This window comes from Mustela nivalis (assembly GCF_964662115.1).
Source record: "Mustela nivalis genome assembly, chromosome: 16".
In the NCBI taxonomy this organism is placed as follows: domain Eukaryota; kingdom Metazoa; phylum Chordata; class Mammalia; order Carnivora; family Mustelidae; genus Mustela; species Mustela nivalis.
The window spans coordinates 45,231,670-45,257,235 of record NC_139035.1 but is presented as its reverse complement, the minus strand read 5'-3'; the positions used below and the strand labels follow the sequence as shown (position 1 = coordinate 45,257,235).

The following is a 25,566-nucleotide window of genomic DNA, read 5'->3' as shown; positions in this document are numbered from 1 at the left end:
GTTAAAAGGAGGCAGGGAAAACAGGCTCATCACAGTCTCTGGTCAGAGAATCCCCAGCTTCTGTCTGCCATTAGAGAGGCAGACTTCTATGGCGAGCAGGCCAATGTTCCTGAAGCCTTTGGGAGTAAAGTGAGAGGACAAAGGTCCTGAGAGAGAGGCCCCAGGGGCTCCAATATCAGGTGGAGCCTGACCAAGAGATCCCAAAGACATAGCAGGAAAGGAACGGGAGTGCACAGACACCAGGCCTCAAGGAACATCCATTCAACACATCGGAACCCCCAGCTGTCCCCCCACTTTCCTTGTGCAATCAGGATTGCCCCAGCTGGTGTGTTTCCAGGTGTCGATGAATTTACTAGATCTAGTTTTCAACATTCCATGCCCAGGAACATATTTTCAGAGTGTATTAGTACAGCACACATTTTTTTTTTTTTGCAAAGCCCGAAGTACATCCTTTTCTAAAACAAGAATCCTTTGAAAATGAAGGACATTCCTTGCTAAGTTTGAATCTTTATATGTTGTGTTCTTTCCTCCATCTGGGCTAGCCTACCTTGCACACAAATTTTCTTCCATTCTTTTGTGTCTATTTTAGCTCCCCACTTAGATGATCAGCTCCTAAGGAAGTGAAAAATTGGGAATGATGCGATTTATTTATTTGCTGACTTCCTGCTTATGAGGAGCTGCTCCTGAATGATAGTTGAGGCACGTTTTCAAAACAAAGGAATATGTGTTAATGGATAATGGCCAGTCCCTTCTCATGATGGCAACACAGTCCCGCCAATCTAGTTCACTCAACTAATCAATGAGAAACAACTTCTGATAACATAATCAATTGTAATAACCAGTTGGCAATTCACATTTTCTGTAGCATCTTTTAGTTTATAGAATATTTTCATGTAATATCATCAGACGGCACCTGTTGAAGTAGCCATTAGTATTTCCGTTTTACAGATGAGAAAGCCTGGACTCGGGGAAATTAGTTTATTTGGCAAAGGCTGAACACAGTAACCGAAGGGCTGAGATGGAGAGCCGACAGTGGTGACCCAAGGGGGTGGTGCGGGTGGCCATGGGAGCGTCTATCCCCGAAGCAGGCGTTAGAAGGCTTCGTTGTCTATAGAGGATTTTAAAACAATAAAACAAATACAATACAATATGATAAAACAATAAACAAATAAATAAATAACAAAACAACAACAATAAATAAACAGAACAATAAAATAAAACAAAAGGCGACCTATTTTTTATTATCACCAGGCACCAGTAATTCTGGCCTTTTCTTTCCTGTCATAAAACATTAAGAGAGGAAGTAAGCCTCATGTCCGGTCACAGAGAGATTTCTCTTAGGACTTTGCAAAGTATTTCATGTTCTAAATCCCTGTCCTTGTTAAACAGATACACTTTCTTTGAGGGTTTTCAGAGCCCTGCAGGATTATGCTTTTCCAAAAGAAAGAACAGTTGCCACAACGTCTAGAAGCTACTCAACCTACTTAACAGAATTTCCCAAGAATCTTCTAGAAGATCAGCATCCATTCAGTCACTCAGCAAAATGCTCTGAGCAGCTCCTCAGAGACGGGCAGGAGTCATGGGTGTGGGTGGAGGGCAAAGAGAGGAAGGCTGTTGAGCTGCGGACAACTTCTGAGGATGAGCTGGAGTTGGAGGACTTTGTCTTAATGCCCAAGATCTGGACCTTCTTAGAGCACATAACTAACTCATTTGCCCTCCAGGCTTTAGCTGGAGATATCCAGAATTCTCCCATCCAAACTGGGTAGGGCAGCCGTTTCCTCCAAAGTCACAAAGGTTGATTTAGTACTGGAGTCCTAGCTATTAGTCCATACCTGAGAGGTTTCCTGGAACCTAGAATTCTCAGCGGGACTAGGAGACTAGGACAGTCCCCAGCAAATTGGGATGCTTCATTCCAGGTGCTAACATTTCTTAATGACTATTAAGTGTTCATTTTACTGGTGTTAAAATCACCATGGGCCCCAAGATTGGGTCAGAGAAAGCAGAGCAATATCTTCAGTTTAGAGAGCTATAGGAGCCAGCACGGGGGGCGGGGGGGGGGGCTTGCACATGGGCTCCAGGAAGACCTTAGAGTAGGATTTCTGAAGAGCAGTGCTGCTGAAGGATAATTCTAGTTGGGGGGAAGGGGGGGCAATGCATCATAGGATGTTCCACAGCATCCTGGCCTCTACCCAATGTATGCCAGTAACACACACATCCCACCTCATTGTAACCATCAAAAATGTCTTCAGATATTTCAAATGTCCCCTGGAAGGGGAAGTGAATTTTCTCCCAGCTGAGAGCTACTATCATAGAGAGATGTCTCATGCTGCTTCACTAAGAATTTGGAGTTGTTGTCACAGACCAAGGCTGGTAGAGGGGGTATCCTGGCTTCAGGCTGAGCAGACACTCCATTTGCCACCATGAAAGTCTAATGGCTACTGTGCACCCTCCCTGGGCAGAAGCAGAATTAGCCTGGTCCCTGGGGTCTCTCTGTGACACTGCCATCAACTCTTCCCACAGGTGCTATAAGGAATATTTGCTGTCCTATGGGATGCTCCTTGGGGAATGAAAAGGAGTTTAAAGGCCACTACATGGCCATTCACAGAATACATTACATATTGAAGGCTCTGAGAAGTCCTGCAATAAAGAATCCTGTTTAAATTTTACAAGCCAGATTGATGTAGGGGGTCAATCTACCCATTAAGATTTAAATACTACTCACTCAATATTCTAGCTGTTGGTTCTTTGGAAACTCTGGGGCCCTCCCCGAGATTTCTGAGAGTTTCCAGAGGGTTTGTGTTCTCACTTCCAGCTCTGAGTTCAGCCTCCCCGCCGACTTGTCCAGCTCATTCATAGAGCACCTTTTACCACTTCCCTCTTATTTCTGCTCTGTGCTGACCAAGAGGCGCATTTCAGTCCCCTTTTCCCTTCCCCAAAACACCTACACCAGGCATCCGTGTGTTCAGCAGGCTTTCCTGAGGTCTGTAGTGGTAGAGTCTTTTATCTGACTTTAGCCCCACCTTCCCCTCAAAACTTTCCCCATTATCCCCCCTAACTCATGATTCTCCCAGGCTCCTCCACCCCCACCCAACTCACTCTTTCTTAATGGTGCAAACCATCTTGACTTTCCCCTCCTTACTTGGCCTTAGACCTTCTTTGCACTTTTGCCTTGTTAATGGGTCACCGCATACTGTCCCATACAAACTACAATACTTCAGAGCGAAAGGGGATCTCATAGGAATGTCGCTGGGACAGCGGGTGTATGCTAGGAAAATCCCCAGCCCACCAGGGCACGTGATAAGCATACTGTCTCTGCTGAAACAAAGGGCTGTCTGCTCCTGGACTTGCCCTTGACTGACACAGAAAAGGTGGCAGAGGGTTGGAAATGTCAGTGCTTCCTCTCTACCTCCTCCACTCCTCCTTCCTTATGAATGGAATGGAGGCATAGGACATGGTGTCATTGACATAAACCAGGCCACCTCCCCCGTCTGGAGACAAGCCGTGGCTTTCATCAGCTTTGGTTTTAAGTGGAACTTTCTTTTTCGCCATTACTCTTTGCTTATTCATTGTTTCCCAAACTTAATGGGTCCTAGATCTCGTTTAATCTCTCCATCCCTAGAACGACACACTGTGGGGGACTCTGAGCTCAGAGGCAGGGAGGACTGTCTACCTTGCCACTTAAATCACCTTGGGTGATGACAGGGTTAGGGTGAGATGCAGATCAGGCCTGGGGTCCAGGAGTCCCCCTGTAAGTGAGGAGAATGCTGGAGACCCACAGAGAAGAGGAATGGGAATACAGAGAGTGGTACGTACAGCCAGAGGCACAATCCCTCCCAAACCAGGCTGCTCCGAACTAACATCCCATGGAAGATGCTATGGGAAATGCTGCCTTGGATCCCTAATTCCCAAACTCAGGGGCTGATTTGTTGCACAAACCTCATCTCCTCTGTTTCCCTTTCACTACAAACACACTCACCTCCTTGCTATTCTCTGACCATGTAAGGTGTCCTTCCACCCCAGGGCCTTTGCACTCGATAATCCTTCTTCCCAGAATGTTCTTCCCTATTTACTGTCACTACCTTTAGGTCAAGCAATGGTGAGGCCTCCCCTGGTCATCCAACGCAAAACAGCACCCCGCAGCCACCTGGCCTTGCCTGTTTCACGACTTGCTTTATTTTTCCCCACAGCATACGGCCCCATCGGACAGTTTGTGTATGTGCTCATTGTTCATTGACTATTTCCCCCTCCTAGAAGGTAAGCTCTGTGAGGACAAGGTTTTGTCTTTTGGGGTCACAGCTAGATTCCCAGAGTCTAGAACATGGGGAGGTTTAATACGTGTTTTTAAATGAAGAGAAGGAGACACGCAACCATAATTCCAGACATCTTCCAAAGTTCCCACAGAGCTCTCCCTGGTCAGTGGTGACAGTGTGACATTCCTTCCACACTCCTTTCCCCGGAGGGCCCTCCCTGCCTGCGGGCACTCCCCAGGCCTCCGCTGCACACCCCCACTCTTGTATACTGCCCAGCGGTTCTGTTGGGCAGACGTACAAGGTAGGCAACCATTCACGTCTCCACAGACGCCAGCAAGGTGTTAATTCTTGACAAGGCAGAATAAGAGAGACACAATTCAGAAGCTGAGCCCTGACTAGTATGAACCCTGCCTCAGGAAAGGCAAGAACTAGAGAAGTCTTCTTTGTTGGCCCGTCTGTCTCAGGAATCTACTTCTGGGGCCGGGGTGGCTTGGACCAGCATGTCCTTGTCTCTCATATGCCACCCCTTTCCATTAGAACTGCACTTTATTTCCAATAAATTAGAAGAAATACCAGCCATTTACAGCCATTAGAACATGTTTTATGCATATTTCTAAACACACACGCGTGCGCGCGCCTTCACACACACACACACACATCACCCATCTGAAGCACAAGCCGACTCAGGATCCCGCTGGGGTGTGGGTCTGACACTCCACCTGAAGCATGTCGCCAGCCTCCCATCAGCGGAATACAATGGAGGCATATTCCACTCGGTCTGGCGACGTCTTCCTGGGGCGATCGAAAGGGGGCACGTTGCCATAGACAGCAAAGTCGTCCTCTTTCCAGGGATCCAGGTTGATCACGTTGGAATATATGGCATCAGCATGGCAGGAAAGCTCCTTCAGAGACAGGACCCCAGTTAGACACAGAGACCTACGCACTGGAGACTTCCAGACATGATACCAGCTACTGGCCCCCTGCAGAACTGCAAGTGGAGTATTGGGTTTTTGCCGAACAAACTCGGTTTTCCTTCTATCTTCAAAACCAGTTTCTTTTAGGGCTGTTTTCTGCCTCGTCCCACTACTCCCTCTATGGCATCTACATAGGAAACAGCCTGGAATCGGGGCAGAGGTGACTAGACACTCCTCTAGGTACGATGACTATCTCCTTACCGAAGTTTTATGGAGAAAGTCGGTCTGGTGCCTCAGCTGTTTCTGAAACAGTCCTAGAAAAATGAATACATTCAGAGTCAGCTTGAGTGGACATAGTGACCATCTTGATTTGGTTGATTGCTGGACTTCTGCTTGAAATGTCAAGTTCACTGTATGGAACCCACAGGGCTCCTGAGAGGAAGTGAAATGCCCGGAATGCGGAATGCGATGGGAGAGTGCGCACTGTTGGTAAACTTCATAATCCGGGTTATTACTTTGATGAGGTTATGTGGCATCAATGTTTCTTTTCATTGATGTTATAAACCATAAGTATATATGCAGATTGCTTCTCTATGACTCTCAGCATAAAGAATTTGCACCATAAATAAATCTGTTGCTCTATGCAGAGTCTGTCTGGTAGGTCTGAGCAACAGAGGCCATAGCTCCCCCTCCCCTGCCGTCCCCCAAGGCCGGCCCCTGGGAGAGACACCCCCATCTCCACCCCCCAGTTCCAGGGCCGGCTTGTTCAACTCACTCTCATGTCTCCACTTCTTCAGGGTCATGGACAAGAGACCCACCAGGAGCAAGATGAGAGCCACAACACCGACAGAGCCAGAAATGGCTGTGGCCGCGGTCCCCAAGCTGGGAGAAGCAAGAGAAATGAAGGTGTTCCAGCTGCCTTGACCAGGGTCCGTGACCACCCACAGAATTGTCCTGGGGCCTCTCCCATCTCCGGGCTTCCATGTATCCAATTCCTACCCATTTCCTGCCTCCATTTTGAGCCTCTCTCCTCTGCCCCAACCTCCAGAGCCATGGTCCCACACCCAAGTCCCCGCACCCAAGCCAGGCAGACCCCTCCTCCACAGTCCCCAGTACGTCTCACCCACGGGTCCAGCCCTCCTCTCACCTACCTGCTAAGCTCATCAGATTTAGCCTCTGGCTTCAGGGTTGTGAAGTTCTCTGCAGAAAAGAAACGGAAAGGAAATCTGAGAAGACTTTTACACACGTTACAGACTGAATGTTTGTGTCCTGCCAAAATTCGTATGTTAACTGCTAAGCCCCAGGGTGATGGTTTTAGGAAATGGGGCCTTGGGGAGGTAAGTAGGTCATGAGGTAGAGCCCTCATGAATAGGATCAGTGCCCTGATGAAAGAGACCTCCATAGAGCCCCCTGACCCCTTCCACCATGTGAGGACATGGGGGAGGGGGGAGATGGTTACTATTTATGAACCAGGAAGTGGGCTCTCACCAGACACTGAATGTGCTAGTGCCTTGATCTTGGATCTACCAGCATCTAGAACTCTAAGAAACAAACTTCTGTTGCTTACCAGCCACCCAGTCTACGGTCATTTGTCAGAGCAGTCCAAAAGGACTCACAGCACACATTGCAAGTGAGCTCTACAGGACATCAATGTCTTATCAGTTACCGTTTACTGGGACTTAACACATGCCAGGCACATTCAGTATCTCTGCCAATCTTCATAAACAGACAATGAGACAGGAGCAATTGTTAGTAAGAAAAACCAGTTCAGACACAGATCACACTTGCTCAAGGTCTCAGTACAAGTGAGGGGCAGTGTTGGGACTTGAACCCACATATCTTGGACTTTAAATTGTGTGTGTATGCATGCTACCCTTTGTTGTCTTTGTGTGGTTATTTCACTCTCATGTTCGCCCCCTTACAAAGGATTAAGGGACACCAAATATGACAGGATGTCCAGAAAAAAGATAACCAAAACAAGGCAAATGAGGGGTACCCAGAGAGGACCATGTGGTGGGACAGGAAGGAGTCAGGACCCTGGAAAGGTAGGCTGATACTGGGTGGAGGTAGCAGGTGAAGGGGCACCTGTACCCCAATATTTATAGCAGCAATGCCCATAATAGCCAAACTATGGAGAGAACCTAGATGTCCATCCACAGATGAAAGGATCAAGAAGATGTGGGGGACAGACAGATAGATATAGAGATCTGTGTCTGTGTCCAGCTGTATCTCTCTATAACCATCTATCTCTCTATCCAACCATCCACCTATCTAATATCTATCACGGAATACTACTCGGCCATCAAAAATGAAATCTTGCCATTTGCAGTGACATGGATGGAACTAGAGGGTGTTATGTGAGAGCTTTCCCAAATTCAGGGCGGGGAGGGTGTGCTATTCTCCACACTATAAAACCATTTCTCCCGCGTCAAGGGATGGAGACACCAGGTCCATCCCCTCTCCAGACACAGCCCATCCCTGGATTCTCAGAGTTAGAAGGGATCTTAAAACATACCCCGTCAAACCCTCCCACCACGCATGTGAGAAGCTTCAGCACGAGCCATGTGGCTCACACAGGGGCTGGAGCCGTGGACTGAGGCTTGGACTCCAAACCCAAAGCTCTCTTTGTGTGCACTTAGGTCCCTCCACTTCCTTCCCCCCATGAAGTGGGGCTGTCCAATCCAGCCCCAATGGCAGGGAGCACCTCTCCAAACACACCGTGGGAGTTGGCTTGCAGACACCCAAAAGCAGAGCTGTCTCTCAGGTTGGACGAAGGGAACCTAAGGCATCCCTAGGACGACCCAATGCCCGCTAATGAAAACCTAGGAGCAGACCCATTAAGCATCCCAGCCTCTTGGGGCTCTACAGCCAAACAGAATTGCATCACGCACCTGAATGGTCCACTTCCCCTCTGCCTTTCCTTCTGTCCCCCTTTTGAGTAAGACAGTTGACCTCACCAAGTTTCTCTTTGACAAGCTCCTGCCCACCTTCCGAGTGAGGGGTAGGGAGGGGATTTGGAAACCAGATCTTCCCTGTGCCTGTGACACCGACACTGAAGATGAGGAACCAAGCCATAGGGCTTGGTGTGGGGGGAGGGGGGGGTGAGAAGTCACACGTAAGCCTGGAGCTGTGAGAGGGGAGCCGGGGGCACCAGTTGGGGTTGGGGGGGCTGGCTGGGATAGAGCACCCTTGTTTGTAATGAGAATAACAGAGAGCAGAGGGTTAAGAAGGCAAGGACACAGCTGGGAAGGCAGTGGAGGTGAGGAGGACCAGCATGAAGAGGGTCATGAATGAGCCTGAGCTCTAGCTCATTTCCTAACTGTGTGATCTTAGCACAGTCACTGAGCCTCATTTTCTTCATCTGTGAAATGGGCATAGTTAGAATACCCACGTACAGGGTGAGAACTAGGTGTTCTGACTATACGGTTTAACAGTGAATCATAGCCCCTTGGCCTCGGGCTGGTTTTCAGCTGGTCTTACCGGAGCAGAGCCGTGGTATGGGTTCATCCAGGAAGGCATTGCTGCTGGCTCTGGCGTTCTGGAACCTACAGTTGGTCCAATTCATTTTGCCAGGAAGTCCACCCAGCCTGTTTCTGGGCCGGGTCCTGACAGGTGGTCTCCTTTAGCTGGAAACAGAGTTTCTCAGAGGTATTTAGCAGCAGCTGGCAGACACGGAACCCCAGGGTACCCCTCTCTTCTCCACTTTTCTCATTCCATCTCGGGAGCCCGTGGGGTGGGGCGGACATCAGCATCTCCCTGCTGCAGGGGAGACCCCCCAAAAGCATTGCAAGAACAATTCTTTCTGAAGCAAAGCATCTTCAGCTAGGCCTTTGGCAAACATGCGGCCCGGAGTGCATCCCCCAGCGTCTCCCTGTGACGGCACCCTCTGATCTGCTAGTGTATGGATTTGTCTCACTGGCATATCTGGGATTTGACTGCTGTCCATCCACCACCCTTGCAGCCCCAGGGCCTCCCATAGTGCCTTTGCACCCAACAGCCTCCGTATGTATCTGTCCAACCAACAAACGGAAGCCAGAGATGGCTCTCTAGCACCCGGAGCCTCCAACGATCGAAGCCGGGGTGAGCCTCCTCCCTTGTTGCTGGCAGATCTTTACCTTTTGAAAGGGAAGTTGATTTGAAACCACCCCAAGTCCCCCCGAAACAACCAAACCGAGTGATAAAGTAGAGATGGGTGTGGCAAAGTGATAAAGTGGGGAACGCCGGTTTGGGAAACAGGGGAGCTGAGCCTACCACACACCGAGAGCGGTGTCCTTGGAGGCACCTGCAGGAGGACGCCCTTCCTGGGCGTGGGGTAGAGTCAGACAGACGCAGGCCACCGGACGCCATTGCAGCCACTCAGCCCGTGTTCAGGGTTTGAGGCGAGGACAGAGTAGGTTTAAGACCAAATAAAAGAGGATCTGTCCCCTCTGTCCCCCACAACCCCCCCCCATACCCCCCACAAAGACCTGCAGAAGCAGAAAGGAAATCCCTTAATAAGGCAAGATTTGGAACCAAAAGCCCAGGTGATGGGGGTGAGTCACGGAGCCTGCCTGGACTCCATTGCCCTATTTCTGAAACGGGGTCAGGGTGACGAGATTAAGGCACCACTGCAGAGATAGCCGGTTCTTGTCATCAACGCATGTCCTTGCCTCCTTCTCGTGTCCCCTCTGCACATGGCCCCATGCGCATTATACATTCCTTCTCATAGTCCCACCACTCATGTAGTCCTGAGGACTCTTTGGAGAATAGCCTTTCTAAGAGTTAGGAATCGTTTTATTTTTAATTTTGAAGGGAGGAGGAAACGTTCATCTTTTTGGTTTGGGGCTTCTTTCAAAGTTTTTATGTTACTTATTTTACTTATTTATTTATTTATTTTTCAGTGAAAAGTTCCTGTTTCATCAAGGAGCTTTCAGATCATTCGGAATTTAAAAGGTACAAAAGGAGAGTCTTTGAAACACTGCTTTCCCACACCCTTCACCCCAGTCAGCCTGTTCCCCTCCCTGGAGGTAACCAGCATTTCCAGTTTAGCATACAGCTTGTGTATACATAAGCAGACAGACAGATACACGCAGACATACAGACACACACAAGCAAAACAGTTTTTTCCCGCCAGGTGATGGCATGCTGTATCTGTTGTTCTGCCTCTGTTATTTCACTGAATATATCCTGGAGTTAACTTATTATCAACAAGTTCCAGAACTTTCTTTCTTTCAGCTGCTGAGTGTTCTATTCCATGGATGCCCACCATTTATTAAACGGGTCTCTGGTAGTAGACATGGAGATAGTTTCCAATGTCTGCTCTCCAAATGATGGCACAATTCTCAAACATGCTCGAACCTCGCTTTGCACACATATAAACATTGGTGTAGACCTGGCAGATGGCTATTAAAGTAGACTTGCAATCCAAATTGTAAGGAGTCGGTGTTACTTTTCAAAAATCCAAAATGTAGTGTTACCCAATTGGCTATGCATATTATTAGCCAGATTTCACTCTACATGGCCTTTGGCTGCTCCCCCAAATCAAAATGCTTCTCAAAACACAGAGATCTGAGAGCACAGAGAGTACAAAACAGAACTGCCGGCGCCTCTTGAGGCTGGCTCCCCAAAGAATCCAAATGCTGTCAGCCTCTGTAACATCACCTAAATAAGCGCAGTATTCCCCTGTTGGGCTACTGCCATGGCTGGGGAAGGGGGGTGCCCCCAATGTCACAGATATTTCCAAGTATTTCAAACAAGATTTACTGAGTCATCACCATAATTTGCTTAAAACCCAGGCTATAAGGATGAAAAAAGGTGGCCTTGCCATCAAGAAACCAATGGTATCAAGCAGCAGACAGTTCTCAAAGTAGAGTCCGGGGACTCCCTGGGGGTTCCAGAGATCTTTTCAGAGGGTTGGTGAGGTCAAAACTATACCCATAGCAGTACTAAGATGCTGGTTGCCTTTCTCAACTGTTGAGAGTCCTTTGTACTCAAGTGTAAATTCCCAAGGCTGCATGCCATGTGATTGGGCAACAGACTGAATGCAGAAACGTATCTGAGAATCTAGCTCCCAATGATCAAGCCAGATATTAATAATGAGATTGGCAAAAATGTAAATCAATGCCTCTCTTCTCACTGCAGTTTTCATATCTTGGGAAATGAGGTAATTTTTTTCATAAAACTATGTTATTTATGTTAATACAAAATGGTTTTAGTATTATTTTTTATTAAATTAAATAGTTAAATATGTTCTTGGTGGGCACCTGGGTGGCTCAGTCGGTCTGCCGTCAGCTCAAGTCATGATCCCAGGGTCCTGAGATGGACACCCGCATCGGGCTCTCTGCTCAGCAGGGAGCCTACATCTCCCTCTCCCTCTCCCGGCTGCTCCCGCTTGTGCTCACTCGCTGTCAAATAAATAAAATCTTTGAAAAAATATTCTTGGTTTTCATCTCTAAAATGGAAACTATAGATAGATATAACCTGCATAAACAATAGCTTTTTGGGTTCCTTAATAATGTTCGGCTCAGGTCGTGATCCCAGAGTCCCAGGATCGAGTCCCGCATTGGGCTCCCAGCTCCACGGGGAGTCTGCTTCTCCCTCTGACCTTCTCCTTCTCATGCTCTCTCTCACTGTCTCTCTCTCGAATAAATAAACAAAATCTTTAAAAAAATAATAATAATGTTTAAGAGTATAGAGGGACCTTGAGACAAAAAGTTTGAGAACCTCTGGTCTGGGGGACTCATGGTGAATTTGCACCAGAGAGTGGGAGGGGGGCATTTCTGCAAGCGGTGCAAAACACAAGCCACAGGAGAATCAGACTTAGCTGTCCTCGAAAGGCTATATATGTCAAGGACAGAATCTCTTGGAACAGAAAACTCTCCAAGCCTCCTGGCTGACAATGCGGCAGGCGTGTAGACGGCCCCGCTAGAGCGGGTAGACACCAGGGGTGGAGGAAACACGGCTCTGAAGTCCAGGAAGTCTGGGGAGGAAAAGAGGCACACACCAGGCTAAGCTGCTGACCGCCTCCCACTGAAATTCCCAGGGTCACCTGCCCTGCCCGGAACCCTTCCTGGCTGGCTACCAGTGCCTGAAATTCCAAGGCGGTGTTTCATTCCCTTAGTCAATAGGCAAATTCACTCCAAAACAACATCAAGAGTCATTCAAGCTGACACAAACGTGTAAATAACTTTATGGTTGTTTAGACAGATTAGAGGCTGTGCTTTTATTAATAAAACAATGGCAGGAGTGGGGTGGTTGAGTGGGAGGGAACGGGCATGCGGCAATATAGGAGACCAAAAAATAATACATGAATAAGCCATAAGAGCCATGCCTGGACTCAGGAGGGCAGAGAGCCGCCAACAGAAGGACGTAATCGAGCTAATTCCGGGCAGAGTCAGGGAGGAGCTGGACATGGCCCTGGCACAGAGAGGGAGCTCCCAGATCCCCCCTCCCACCCCAGGGAAGAGAGACAGGGACTCCAACAGTTGTAACCAAGGGCAGGTGTGGGTCAGTGTGAGAGTGACACACAGACAAATGGCTCTTGCATCAGAGAGGAAAGACGGTCCCTTTCCAGCTTGGGTGACAAGACAAGGCTGGCGTGGAGCCGGGGGAGGTGGCGTTCGTGCTGGGGCTGGACAATGGCAAGATAACTGGGCAGTGCTGGGGCCACGACATGCAGAGAGCTACAAGCGACACTGAAAGAAGGAGCGCCGAACTCCTGAGGGAGGGAGGGAACCTGCTGCCTTGGATAGTGGAAGGAAGGAGGGACAGAACCCAGCAGGACAGGGTGAAGGAAAGACCATTCACAACCTCGACTTCAAGAGCCCCGAGCGTGCGGACCGAGGTCCTGTCTGATTTGATTTATCTGCCCCAGGGCTAGGCCAGCACCTGGAACAGAGCCGGCCACGGTGAGTGCTTGACGAAACGCTGGGACCTTGGACACATTCCTTTTCCCCAGGATGGCCACAGACACAGACGTGTCGCTGTCATCGAGCGGGGTCAGCAGCACAGATAGGGCCCGGAAATGGGGGGAAGACATTTAAGCCCATTTCCTCCTGGTTTCCTCTGAAGTAAATACTCTCACCATTTCTGGGACTTTGACTGTTGTTTTCAGGTTGTTTTTGCCAAATTTCATTTCTCAGAATAGAAACCCGTGTGTTCTTGAGGTTTGTGACAAGGCCATTTATTGGTTGGAGGCTACTTTAAAGATCTTTAGGCTTTCAGTTTGCACGGTGGCTTATTCGCAAGCCTCTGACAATTGCCTTAACCTTCGCTTCCTAAGAAAATCAGAATATCAGCTTCTTGGCTGACAGTACTTACTCTCATCTGTAGATGGGGTGACTAAGGTTTCCTAGGGAGTAGTGAGTGAACTGCCCAAGGTCACAGCAAACAGGGTGACTGGCATCCAAACACAGGTCTCACGATCCTTTAGTCACTCCTGCATTTCCTATGTGGGCTGTTTCTATGCACGTGGGAGCACTGTATTCCCTGTAATGGCCACATAAATGTCTAGAGTAGTGAAGCACGGTTGTTCAAGTTGCTTATTGCTCAAGGGCACGGCATCTAAGACAACTACCGGCTTCAGAAACATCATTTAATTTTGAAAATTTTTCACATTTTTATTTAACTGCTCATTCCATAGGTAGGAGTATATATACACCTACACCTATATACTATATATAAATATATATAGTATAACATATTATATTACTATATATTATTATATATATTTTTAAGATTTATTTATTTACTTGAGAGAGAGAGAGCCCAGGGGAGGAGGCAAAGGAGAGGGAGAGAGAATCCCAACCACACTCTGCACTGAGCATAGAGCCTGAACCAGTGACCGATCTCAAGACCCCAAAATCAGGACCTGAGCAGAAACCAAGAATTCTCTGGTCAACCAACTGCACCACATGGGTGCCCGAGGTGGTTTATATTCTTATTAATTTTCTGGTGGATAACAAAAATAAATGTCTAAAATCTAACCAAATCCATTTATTATGATAAGTTTCTGACACATGGAAATAAAAACTTTTTCTAACAGTGTTGACATTTACTTACTTCACACAATGAGGCAGAATGAGTTGATAAAGAGCTCGCTGATCTGAGACATCTACATTAACTGTTTCAAAACAAGAGCTGCTTTTCCAACGGCTATTTTGATTTATACCTCAACTAAAAAAAATAGTAATAAATAAATAAATCCTCTATTAGTATTGGTGTATCAGTAAATTTGAAATTCTGCACTAAAATTCAAATGGATGCCTGAATAGTAGTAGCTTGGAGCTCCTAATGATAATCTATCAGCTTTCATTATACCATAACTCATGTTTGTAACAATTAATGCTCATTTTATTTTGTCTCCATAAAATAATTACTTTAATTATTTTTAGTATTTCATTTCTTTTTAACATTAGTATCTTGATTTTAATATTATTCTTTTAATTTTCATTACCATACATTAGAAGTGTCTATATAATGGACTGCGAATTAAAGCACAGCTTTTGGGCTCCTGGGTGGCTCGGCTGTTAAGCATCTGCCTTTGGCTCAGGTCATGACCCCAGGGTCCTGGGATCGAGTCCCACATCGGGATCCTTGCTCAGTGGTGAGCCTGCTTTTCCCTCTCTCACTCCCCCTGCTTGTGCTGTCTCTCTGTCAATTAAATAAATAAGATCTTTTAAAAAAAAAAAAGCACAGCTATTATTTATGGGTTGTAAAAGGAAGTTTCTTCAAGATAAAAATTAATTGCTATTAAATGTCACAGCTTGCTACATACTATTTTTTAAAGTTACAAATATCAAAATTAAATACTAGGTTCATATGCTGTTTTTCTAAGATATTGGAGTAGAAAAAAAAAGGTATTGAATGATAAATGGGAAATGAAAAGCTGCCTATAGAAGAAACGAAATGCTTTGAATTGTTGAATAAAAGTGGGGAGAAAGGTAAAGTGGAAAAAAGTAATAAAAGAGCACACTACCGTTGGTTGCATGAGTCTCTCACAGAAATGTGAGCAGGATGTGAAATTACCTTTTGGCCCCATTGTCAACCATAACTGACGGATTCCAAGAAAAATTAGGAAAAAATGCAAAGAACCCAAACACATGACATAGAGTTTGAATATGAATCTAAAGAAACTGTAGTCTCTTGACATTGATAACAATTTCTCCAAAAGAAAAAATTGTAGAAAAAGGAAAGAGGAGAGTCATCTCAACCATGAATTCTAAGACCAGACGTGTCTCATGAATCCTTGCACGCTGCCCTATTTCCCAGTCTCCAGCGCTGAACCCATGTTCAAGATATGTCTGGACAAAGACATGCAAATGGCCAGATCCATCTATAAAACATTTATGAAAGAAGGTATAACTCAGTCATAAGCAAAGCAGTTAAATTAAAACAATTTAAAACCGTTTTTCTGGGGCGCCTGGGTGGCTCAGTGGGTTAAAGCCTCTGCCTTCGGCTCAGGTCATGATCCCAGGGTCCTGGGATCGAGTCCCACATCGGGCTGCTCTGCTCAGCAGGGAGTCTGCTTCCTCCTCTCCCTCTGCCTGCTTCTCTGCCTACTTGTGATCTCTGTCTGTCAAATAAATAAATAAATAATCTTAAAAAAAAAATAAAAAAAAATAAAACCATTTTTCTGTTTGTTTGTTTGTTTTGTCTTGTTTTTGTTTTGTTTTTAAGAAGGAAAAGGCTCAGTCCTGGCAAATGTTCTCGGGTTGGACACTCTGGCAGGAAGTCAGTTGTTAGAATCTTGGTGAGGGGAAATTCAGTGGTGTATATCAGAAGACCCTACAGATGACCCTATTTCTTTGGCCCAGCAACTTCACTGAAAGGAATTTATCCTAAGAAAATAGCCAAGAATGTGGGTTGTTCGAAAGAAAACCACAGACCCAGAATAGTGTCCCTAAGGCCAAGTCTCCAAATGGGGACTTGAAGCCTACTCGAACTGCAGTTTCCACCTGCCCCAGAAATCTAGTCTCAACCAGTCAGTTTTCCCGTCAAGACCAAGAAGACAAACTGTCACATCAGTTCTCTTCATCCCCCAAAGGAAGATCAACTAATCTACCTTTTAATACCCTTTTGTCCCCACATGAAAGTGACCTCTACTGAACTCATTTTTTTTTTTCTATTTATGACTTCTTTGTTCTGCCTTTAAAAACCTTTCCATTTCTGTAACACTTTGGAGCTCCCCTCTACTTGCTAGAAGAGATGCTGCCCAGTTCATGAATCACTGAATAAAGCTAATTAGATCTTCAGATTTACTCACTTGAAATGTGTGTGTGTGTGTGTGTGTGTGTGTGTGTGTGTGTGTGTGTAAGGGGAGGGGGCGGGGGAGGGAGAGAGCGCAGGAGGGAGGAGCAGAGGGAGAGGGAGAGGGGAGAGAATCTTACACAGGCTCCATGCCAGTTCCCCCAGCAAGAAATGCTCCCAGGACCCTGAGATCATGACCTGAGCCAAAATCAAGAGTTGGACACTTAACCAACGGAGCCACCCAAGCACCCCTTGAATTTTGTTTTCTAACGATATGCAAACATTTGGGTGTCAGACTATGACTGTTAAGTCATTTACAACAGCAGCAGTTGAGACACGTCTTTAATACTGAGAAATGGATTGTAGGACATCCATAAAGTGAAATAACATTTGACCATTAAAGTGATCTATGAAAACTCATTTATTAATGGGGGAAGAGGCTTACACCCTTGTGTCAAGTCCATAAAAGACAGATAACACAGCAGAATGTCAGATATGTCCCATTAAAATCAATTCGCCAGACGCATGTGTGTCTGTGCATGTGCGCCCTCAGTATCCTGTTTCCCCCACTTGGCCACATATTACGGCCATCTTTCCATGTCCACATCAGGGAAAAGTAAGTACCCAAATGTTAGCAATAATTATCTTGGGGTGGTGAGGTTTCTGGTGAGTTTCCAGAAGAACTTTCTTACTTCTCCATGTTTTTCAATTCTTCTGCAGTGAGCATTTACCATGTTAAAAGAGAGTGAGGGGGCGCCTGGGTGGCTCAGTGGGGTAAAGCCTCTGCCTTCGGCTCAGGTCATGATCTCAGGGTCCTGGGATCGAGCCCCGCAAAGGGCTCTCTGCTCAGCAGGGAGCCTGTTTCCCCATCTCTCTCTGCCTGCCTCTCTGCCTATTTGTGATCTCTGTCAAATACATAAATAAAATCTTTTTTTTTTAAAAGAGGAAGGGGAGCAAGAAAGAGGAGGGGGAAAAGAGAAAAGGAGAGAGGGCAGGGTGGAGAGAGAGCTGGCCTCCCGCCATCAGGCTGGAGATGAAGGGGCAGTGAGCCTCAAAAAAGGGAGGGAATCAAGATAAAGGAGAGGAAGCCGGTGTGAGGTGCCTGAGTCGAGAACCCTAAGAGGCCACTTCTGATGGAACAGAAGCGTTGGAAAGTGAAGACTGTTTTTAACAAGAAGGATTCAGAGGCGAATGGAATTGCCAGAAGCAGCCCGGGCATCCTTGAAGCTGCCTGTGAACCCAGCGCCTGGAGGAGAATAAAAATTTCTCCTGATGGTCAAGGTTCTTTCAACAACCCTGGGTTTCCCCTTCTGCTCACAGAGCATCTCCCCTTCTTGCCTCTGGTGAAGCCCGGATGCACGTGCGGCTCTGACCTCCTTCTAGTACTGCCTGCTCTTAATGTAGGTCAGTGATGCAGCTGTGCAATGAACCTGGGTTGTTGGCTGTTTTGTTTGTTTGTTGCCCTGTATCGATTTTGATACGTGATGAGCGAGGGTTGGACGATCTCCACGTTCCTGAGACCCTATTTTAAAACACATTCCAGTAAACGTCACCTTAATAATCAGGTGCACCCAGTGCCTGAGCCTCGCTGGAGTCACTTTACATTTAGCTCATTTTGAAATCCAGAGCTGCCGGCAGAGTCGATGTTAAATAAGTAAGACAGGGGCCCGCTGTGAAAGAGGGAGCAGGAGAGTGTGGCCGAGGCCCGGGAAGAATCCACAGGGTCTGCTCCGTTTAGTCCCAGATTCTCCCGCCTTCCACCCTCCTGTCTGACCCACCCCTCCGTCCCCCACCGGAGGCCAGTCTGCCTTCGTCTTTCTCTGTCTGTGCCACTAGTAGGAAGGACTTGCTGGATGGCCCAGAGGGAGGAGGAGCATGACCTTGTCCCTCAGAAGCCTTCCAGGCCCGCCCAGAGCACCATCAGCCACCACCCGCATGGGAACAGCGCTCCTTCCAACACCCTTCCTCCCTCCCTCTCTCATCTCCGTCCCCGCCCAGGGATGCCCTGGGCAGCACTGCCAAGCCTGCTCCATCAGGATCTCAAGACTTGCATCTAAATGGGGATGTCACTGTGAGGAAGGAACATGAATGCACCTCACTCCCTTCTATGATTTAGAGGATGCGGGGTGCTTCAGAAGCAGCTCCAGGAACCAGCGAGAGCCCCAAGAATGGCAAATCAGCCAAGGGCTGGCTCCCTACCACACCCTGATTATTCAGCATCTATTGAGTGCCTACTGTGTGCTCCCTGCCTTGGAAGGCTCTCAACCCAGTTAAAAGCACACGTAAATTTGAAAGTGCCACACTGTGCCGTGGATGACATGTCCTGGTAGCCATGTTAATAGTGAGCCTTGTCTTTTTCCTTTGGAGTTTTGTTGGTTTATTTGTTTGTTTGTTTTGAGATACAGTCTGAAGGTTATGATCTTTTAGGAGGATATAGATAACGGGCTTTAGCAAAGCAGAACAACATCACTGTCTTTTCCTCCCCATCAGAGCTGCTGCCTGCAAAGTTGACCAACAGATTCTTTACTTCCAGATTTTCAAAGAAAAAAAAAATTAATTCAAGGGTAACATATATCTTGATCTTCATTGTTGACATGTTAAAAGATTTTTTTTTAAAGATCTTATTTATTTATTTGAAAGAGAGAGAGAGAGCGCACAAGTGGGGAGGAGGGACAGAGAGAAAAGGAGAAGCAGGCTCCCCTATGAGCAGGGAGCCCGATGCAGGGCTCTATCCCACAACTCTGGGATCATGACCTGAGCTGAAGGCAGAGGGTTAACCGACTGAGCCACCCAGGCACCCTGACAGGTTGAAAGATCTTCAAAAGAGCTCGTTTTCCAGAAGTAACTTAACAGGGCTTTTGTTCATATGAAATGTTTCCCTCCTTTTATTTGCAGCTACCTAGTTTCGAGCAATGGTCCTTGATTAGTTAGTAGTCACGGAATGTGTTGAGTGACAGGAACTTGATGCTGATAAGCACACTCAAGAAAGAAACAGGTTCAAAACCCCGAATAGCCAATGCAATCTTGAGAAAGGAGGATGAAGCAGGAGGCACCACAATTCCAAACTTCAAGATACAATACCAAGCTGTAATAATCAAAACAGTGTGGGACCAGCACAAAAGTAGACAATGGAACAGAATACAGAGTCCAGGTATAAACCAACGCTTGCATGGTCAGTTAATCTATGAGCAAGTAAGGAAGAATATACAATGGGGAAAGTCTCTTCCTCAACAAGTGCTGTTGGGAAAACCGGAGAGCAACATGCAAAAGAATGAAACTGGACCATTTTCCCACACCACACACAAAACTAAACTCAAAATGGATTAAAGACCTAAATGTAAGACCTGAAACCACAAAACTCCTAGAAGAAAATGTAGGTAATAATTTCTTTGACATCAGGTGTAGGAGCATTTTTCTAGATATGTCTCTTTGGACAAGGAAAGAAAAAGCAAAAATAAATTATTGGGACTAAACCAAAATTAGAAGATTTTACACAGCAAAGACAATGTACTGAATGGGAGAAGGATATTTGCAAATAATATACCTGATAAGGGGGCTAACACTTATAATATATAAAGAACTTACGCAACTCAACAACAAAAGGAAAGAAAGAAAAGAAAAGAAAAAGAAAGAATCTGATTAAAAATGGGCAGAGGACTTGAATAGACATTTTTCCAAAGGAAACATACAGATGGCCAACGGACACATGAAAAGATGCTTAACATCACTCATCATCTGGGAAATGCAATTCAAAACCACAGTGAGATACCACCGGACACTTGTCAGGATGACTAGAATCAAAACGACCAGAAACAACAAGTGTTGGCAAGGATGTGGCAAAAAAGGAACCCTCGTGCACGGTTGGTGGAAGAGCAAACGGGGGAAGCCACTGCGGGAAACCGTATGGAGCTTCCTCAAAAAGTTAAAAATAGAACTATCCTATGATTCAGTAATCTGTAACTGAGTATTTGTCCAAAGAAAATGAAACAGCATATGAAAAAGGATAAATGCACCCCTATTTTTATTGTAGAATTTAGAATTGCAAAGATACGAAGCAAGCCAAGTGTCCATCCATTGATGAAGGTTTAAGGAAGAGATGGTGTATAAAACACACTGGAATATTACTCAGCCATAAAAAATGAGATCCTGCCATTTGCAAAGATATGGATGGACCCAGAGGGTATAAAGATAAGTAAAATAAGTCAGACAGAGAAAGACAAACACCCTATGATTTCCCTCATATGTGGAATCTAAGAAATAAAACAAAGGAACAAAGAAAAAAGAAGCAAATAATTTTTTTTAAGATTTTATTTATTTATTTATTTGACAGATCAGAAGTAGACAGAGAGGCAGGCAGAAAGAGAGAGTGGGGGAAGCAGGCTCCCTGCTGAGCAGAGAGCTTGATGTGGGGCTGGATCCCAGGACCCTGAGATCATGACCTGAGCTGAAGGCAGAGGCTTAACCCACTGAGCCACCCAGGTGCCCCTAAAAGATTCTTAAATGCAGAGAACAGACTGATGGTTGCCAAAGGGAAAGTGGGTGGGGGGATGGGTGAAATAGGTGAAGGGGATTAAGAGGTACAAACTTGCAGTTATAAAATAAATAAGTCAGAGAGATGAAAAGTACATAGTAGGAGCTATAGTCAGTAAGATTGTAATAATATTGTTTGCTGACAGATGGTGACAGCAGTCAGCATGGAGTAATGTATAGAATTGTTGGATCATTATATTGTACGACTGAAACTAACATGACTGTATGTTAATTACACTTCAATGAAAAACATTCTATATCCGGTGATAATATTCCTCGAACGTGAGAGTAAAATAAATGTATTTTCAGATAAATAAAAGCGGACAGAAATCATCGCCTAATATGTAAGGGAAATGATACAAGGTAGAATTCAGTAAAAACGGGCCAACTAAGAATGTTACAAAATGTGTATTTAAATAGAAACACAACTTTAAAATAATGCCAAATGTTCAACAGTATACAGACCATGATCTCATAAAATTCAATTAATGAAATTAATAACAAAAAAGAAACAGGCTTTCAAAACCTTACTACCAGTTCTGTCTGTCCCTTCCCCCCCATACCCACGCTTTTGACCCCAGAGCCAAGTTTCAAAGGGATTTAGATTAAGGGTATATTCTGACCCATTTCTTTTAATGTCAAAGCCTCAAAAACTGACAGCGAGTTAAGGTATGGCTTTGCCAAGGTGGAGAGAGAAAAATCACTCTTCACCCTGAAATCCATTCAGAAGAACTAACTACTGCAGGATACTTAGACTGACCCTCCAGAGACTGGCGACAAGGAATGGCAGAACCATCTGGTAAATGAATCTTCAAAGGCCTTGTCCTAAGCCGTTAGCGCTCATTGGATCAAGAGGTTTGAGCTGGGTCTGCGCTGGGGCTGGGGGAGCTTCCAGAGCTGAATGGCCTGCAACGGACAGGTCAGAGCTGCAACTAGGAGAGCCCCGGGACTTTGTTTCCTCCTACGCTCAACTTCAGCGAGAGGACAGGCCCTTGGAGTCCTGAAGACCACACTCCTCGGGGCATCCCAGATTTGATGTCACTCTTTTAAAATGGCTATTCAGGGAGGATTCATAAGCAGGTTTATGAAGAAACTTGGCCTTCCCCTCCCATCTGCTAAACAGATAATGAGGAGTTCTAGCAATGAGACCAGATTGGAATTTGCAAGGCATGAAGCCGTATGTACAAATCGGCTCTGGAAAACACTAGCTGCCTGGAGGGGGATCCTTGAAAATGAACTTGAGGTTTCCTGCCCACCCACACAACGCAGACTCCCTTATCTGGAATTTGGTTTCCAGCACATCAATAGCAATCTCGACATAAGGAAATAACAGGTTATCAGACTGTTAAAAAAAAAAAAATTCTTAAGTTAAAAAAACTCAACTCTAGGTGTAACCCAGGAGGGTTTAAGCAACAAGATCAGTCTCATTCGGTTTCCCCAGCCAACAGGATTGGGATCACAAATGGTAAAAGTCCTCTTTGTTTTCAGAGGTGGAAGCTATGCATCCTAGGCCGCTTAGTTACACTGGGGCCATGCCAGGACTAGAATGTTCCCAGGTGTTCTGAGAACCAACCCTGGGCTTGTTCCTTGTACAATTTAGAAATCGGTGACAAAGAATAAATCATCCAGGGTCTCCCTAATGACTTCCTTCTGTGTGCAGGCATAATAGGACTTATGCAAACTCCTGCAAACTCTATTTCAAATATGCAAAAATAAAGCCACATGCTAGGAGTCGGGGGTGGGGGGTGGGGGGGGGAACTGGCCTTCTGAGCCAGGCACGTCAGGTTTTGAGTCCTGACCCTGTGCTTCTTTCCAGGCGGGCAATATTGAGCAAGTTGTCAGAGCTCTCTGAGCTTCAGTTTCTTTATCTGAAAAAAATCAATAAGGTCTACCTCGCAGAGCTGTCCTGAAAATAGATTGAGCTGGTGCTTAATAAAAGTTAGTCCCCCTCCCACTTGCTGCCACCCAAATTCCTTTATCCTAGAACAAAGGGATAGATTACATGGTACGAGCAACACATTTGCGAAGGTGTAATCAGGGATTCAACAAGTATAAAATACACAGGAGATCTTACTCTGGCCAATAAAAGATTCTGAGGGACTTTACATGCCCCGGGCGAAGGGCATCTCTCTTCTGATCAGAGAGCTGAGAAAGAGAGAAGGGGAGGCAAAAGTCAGGGCAGCAGAGACCAGACACGTCCAAGAGAAATGTAACACGAGTCACACATGAATTTGAAATGTTGTAGTAGTCACACTTTAAAAAAAGCAAAAAGAAGCAGAGGACTTAATCTTAATAGTATATTTTATCTAATCCGATATATCAAAAAAAATGACTATTTCAACCTGTACTGATATAACAATTATTAGGATATTTTTTTGTTCTCTTTTCCTATCAAGTCCTTGAGGTCAGTATGCATTTTACACCTGCAACACATCCCAGCTCGGACTAGCCCCCTTTCAGATATTCACCGTCTCGGACCCGGCAAGTGCAGATAAATTTCCAAGTGCCAACCACTGTGCTGGGTTTCGGAGGACTGGAATGTCTAGACTAGGGCACGGCTGCTGCCCTCAAGATGCCCACCGTCTAGTTTGGGATCGAAGACCCATGGACCCATATACGTCTGCCCAACAATACACATCTGCCTGCTGTTTCCCAAACCGCTCATCATAAGGCACTAAGCCTGCAGCTCAGTCCTTTTCCTGTAAGCCTTTAGATGTACCCCAACCACAAGGACAGAATTCCTCTCCATTATCCGCATACACAGTTGTCAGCCGACGCCTCTGGTGAGAGGACCGAGGGTGTATCACAGCACCCTAGGGAGCGGCATAAGGAGAGGGGGGTACGTTGCTCTCATCCCGTTAAGCCGCAGAGCGTGGACTCTACGACAGGCGCTCCCGGGGTTCCAGGCACGTAGGAAAGAAACTGAAAGCGCGCTCGGAGCGCTCCACGGAACCACTTACCTGACTCGGGGAGCAGCATCAGCAGCCGCAGTCTTCCATCTGGAAGAGGCAGCTGCTCTCACTGTGGCCGCTCTCCTCCGCCCTACCCCATCCTCTCTCCCCTGCCCCTCCCTCGAGAGCCTCTTCATTTCCTCCCCAGCCTGGCTGGGCTCAGAGGGAGACTCACACCCCACTCCCCGCCCCCCCCCCCCAAATCAGAAGCCACTGGCTGATGTGGCCCATCTCCAGGCTGTGCAGGTGGGCCTCTGCAAAACCACAAGCTGAGATTTGCTCTAGATTCTCTAGCATCCGTTTGGAAACACTTTCTCCCTTTCCACATCTCCACCCGGCCCACACCCTTTTAAATGCTTTCTTTATTCCCACTGGGGGCAGTCGCCTGCCTGGCTCAGTCGGAAGACCATGGACTCCTGAACTCAGGGTTGGCAGTTTGAGCCCCAGGTTGGGTGTAGAGATTACTAAAAATAAATAAATCTTAGAAAAACAGAAAACCATTTCTTTCAAGAAACTAATTCATTCTTAGGAGTTAGTGACTCCATGAGTCTTCTTTCTCTGGGTATTTGCGTTTTCAAAAGCTCAGATAAATAGCTAAGATTTATTGAGAGCTTGCTAAGCACTAGCCCGAAGGAGAATGTCTAGCTCTAGGGGAATCATGGACAGTGATAGAATTCCAAGCCAGGTGACATCAGGTAGAACAGAGGTATCTTCTTTCTTTCTTTGAGGATTTTATGTATTTGACAGAGAGACAGCAAGAGAGGGAACACAAGCAGGGAGCAACAGAGGTTAGAGGGAGAAACAGGCTTTCCTCCAAACAAGGAGCCGATGTGGGACTGGATCCCAGGGTCCTGGGATTATGACCTGAGCAGAAGGCAGACACTTAACAACTGAGCCACCCTGGTGCCCCCCAGAGGTAGCTTTTATTTTTTTAATTTTTTAAAAAAGATTTTATTTATTTATTTGACAGAGAGCGATCACAAGCAGAGGGGCAGGCAGAGAGAGAGGGAGAAGCAGGCTCCCTGCTGAGCAGAGAGCTCAATGGGCTCCATCCCAGGGGCTGGATCCCAGGACCCTGAGATCATGACCCAAGCTGAAGGCAGAGGCTTAACCCACTGAGCTACCCAGGCGCCCCCAGAGGTAGCTTTTAAAAACATACTCTGTAGACAGCTCCTGTGGAGCCTTACCCAGGGGGAATGGTCACCGGGGCATTGAAAAGCCTGTGCTGCTTTCTTCTCTCTCTTTTAGGTTTTAGAGCCATCTTCATTATTTATGGATTGGGGGTAGAAGGATTAAGTTGGTTTGTTTTCCTCCACTTGCTCATTTAACAGATGTTCGAATGCCTACTCTGAGCCAGGCACCGGTGCTGGGGAGACAACCCTGATGCAGACCACCAGAGCTCGGCTCTCAGGGACCTCACGGCACGGTGGGGACACCAGCAACAAGTGCAACGGGCAAAGCGGATGAGGGAGCGTGATGGAGAAAAGCAGAGTGGGTGGTGCCTCTTCCAGTCTGGGTGACTGAGGGGTCTCTGGGAGGAGGTAATGGGGTTTCCTGCTTGCCCACCAGCCTCGCTCTCGGCTTCTTCAGCTCATTCTCTCCCCTCACCCACCTGCGGGCTTCAGAACACAGTTCTGGAGCTTCTCTTCCTCCCCATCCCCCACACTCTCCCTGGGTGTCCTCAGCCCCTTTCAT

The 25,566-nt window shown here is 46.6% G+C and overlaps 1 protein-coding gene across 1 annotated transcript; it reads right to left on the bottom strand.

The window, feature by feature from the left end:
• Positions 1 to 811: 811 nt before the first annotated feature.
• Positions 812 to 23,976, bottom strand: LOC309850450 (uncharacterized protein). The gene is made up of 7 exons (XM_082704383.1): positions 23,881 to 23,976; positions 8,645 to 8,784; positions 6,316 to 6,364; positions 5,940 to 6,046; positions 5,426 to 5,478; positions 4,970 to 5,152; positions 812 to 1,108 (listed from the first exon to the last, which is right to left on the bottom strand). The coding sequence occupies exons 2-6, from the start codon at positions 8,727 to 8,729 to the stop codon at positions 4,994 to 4,996; spliced, it is 453 nt and encodes a 150-aa protein (XP_082560509.1). The 5' UTR covers positions 8,730 to 8,784; positions 23,881 to 23,976; the 3' UTR covers positions 812 to 1,108; positions 4,970 to 4,993.
• Between the last annotated feature and the right edge of the window lie 1,590 nt (positions 23,977 to 25,566).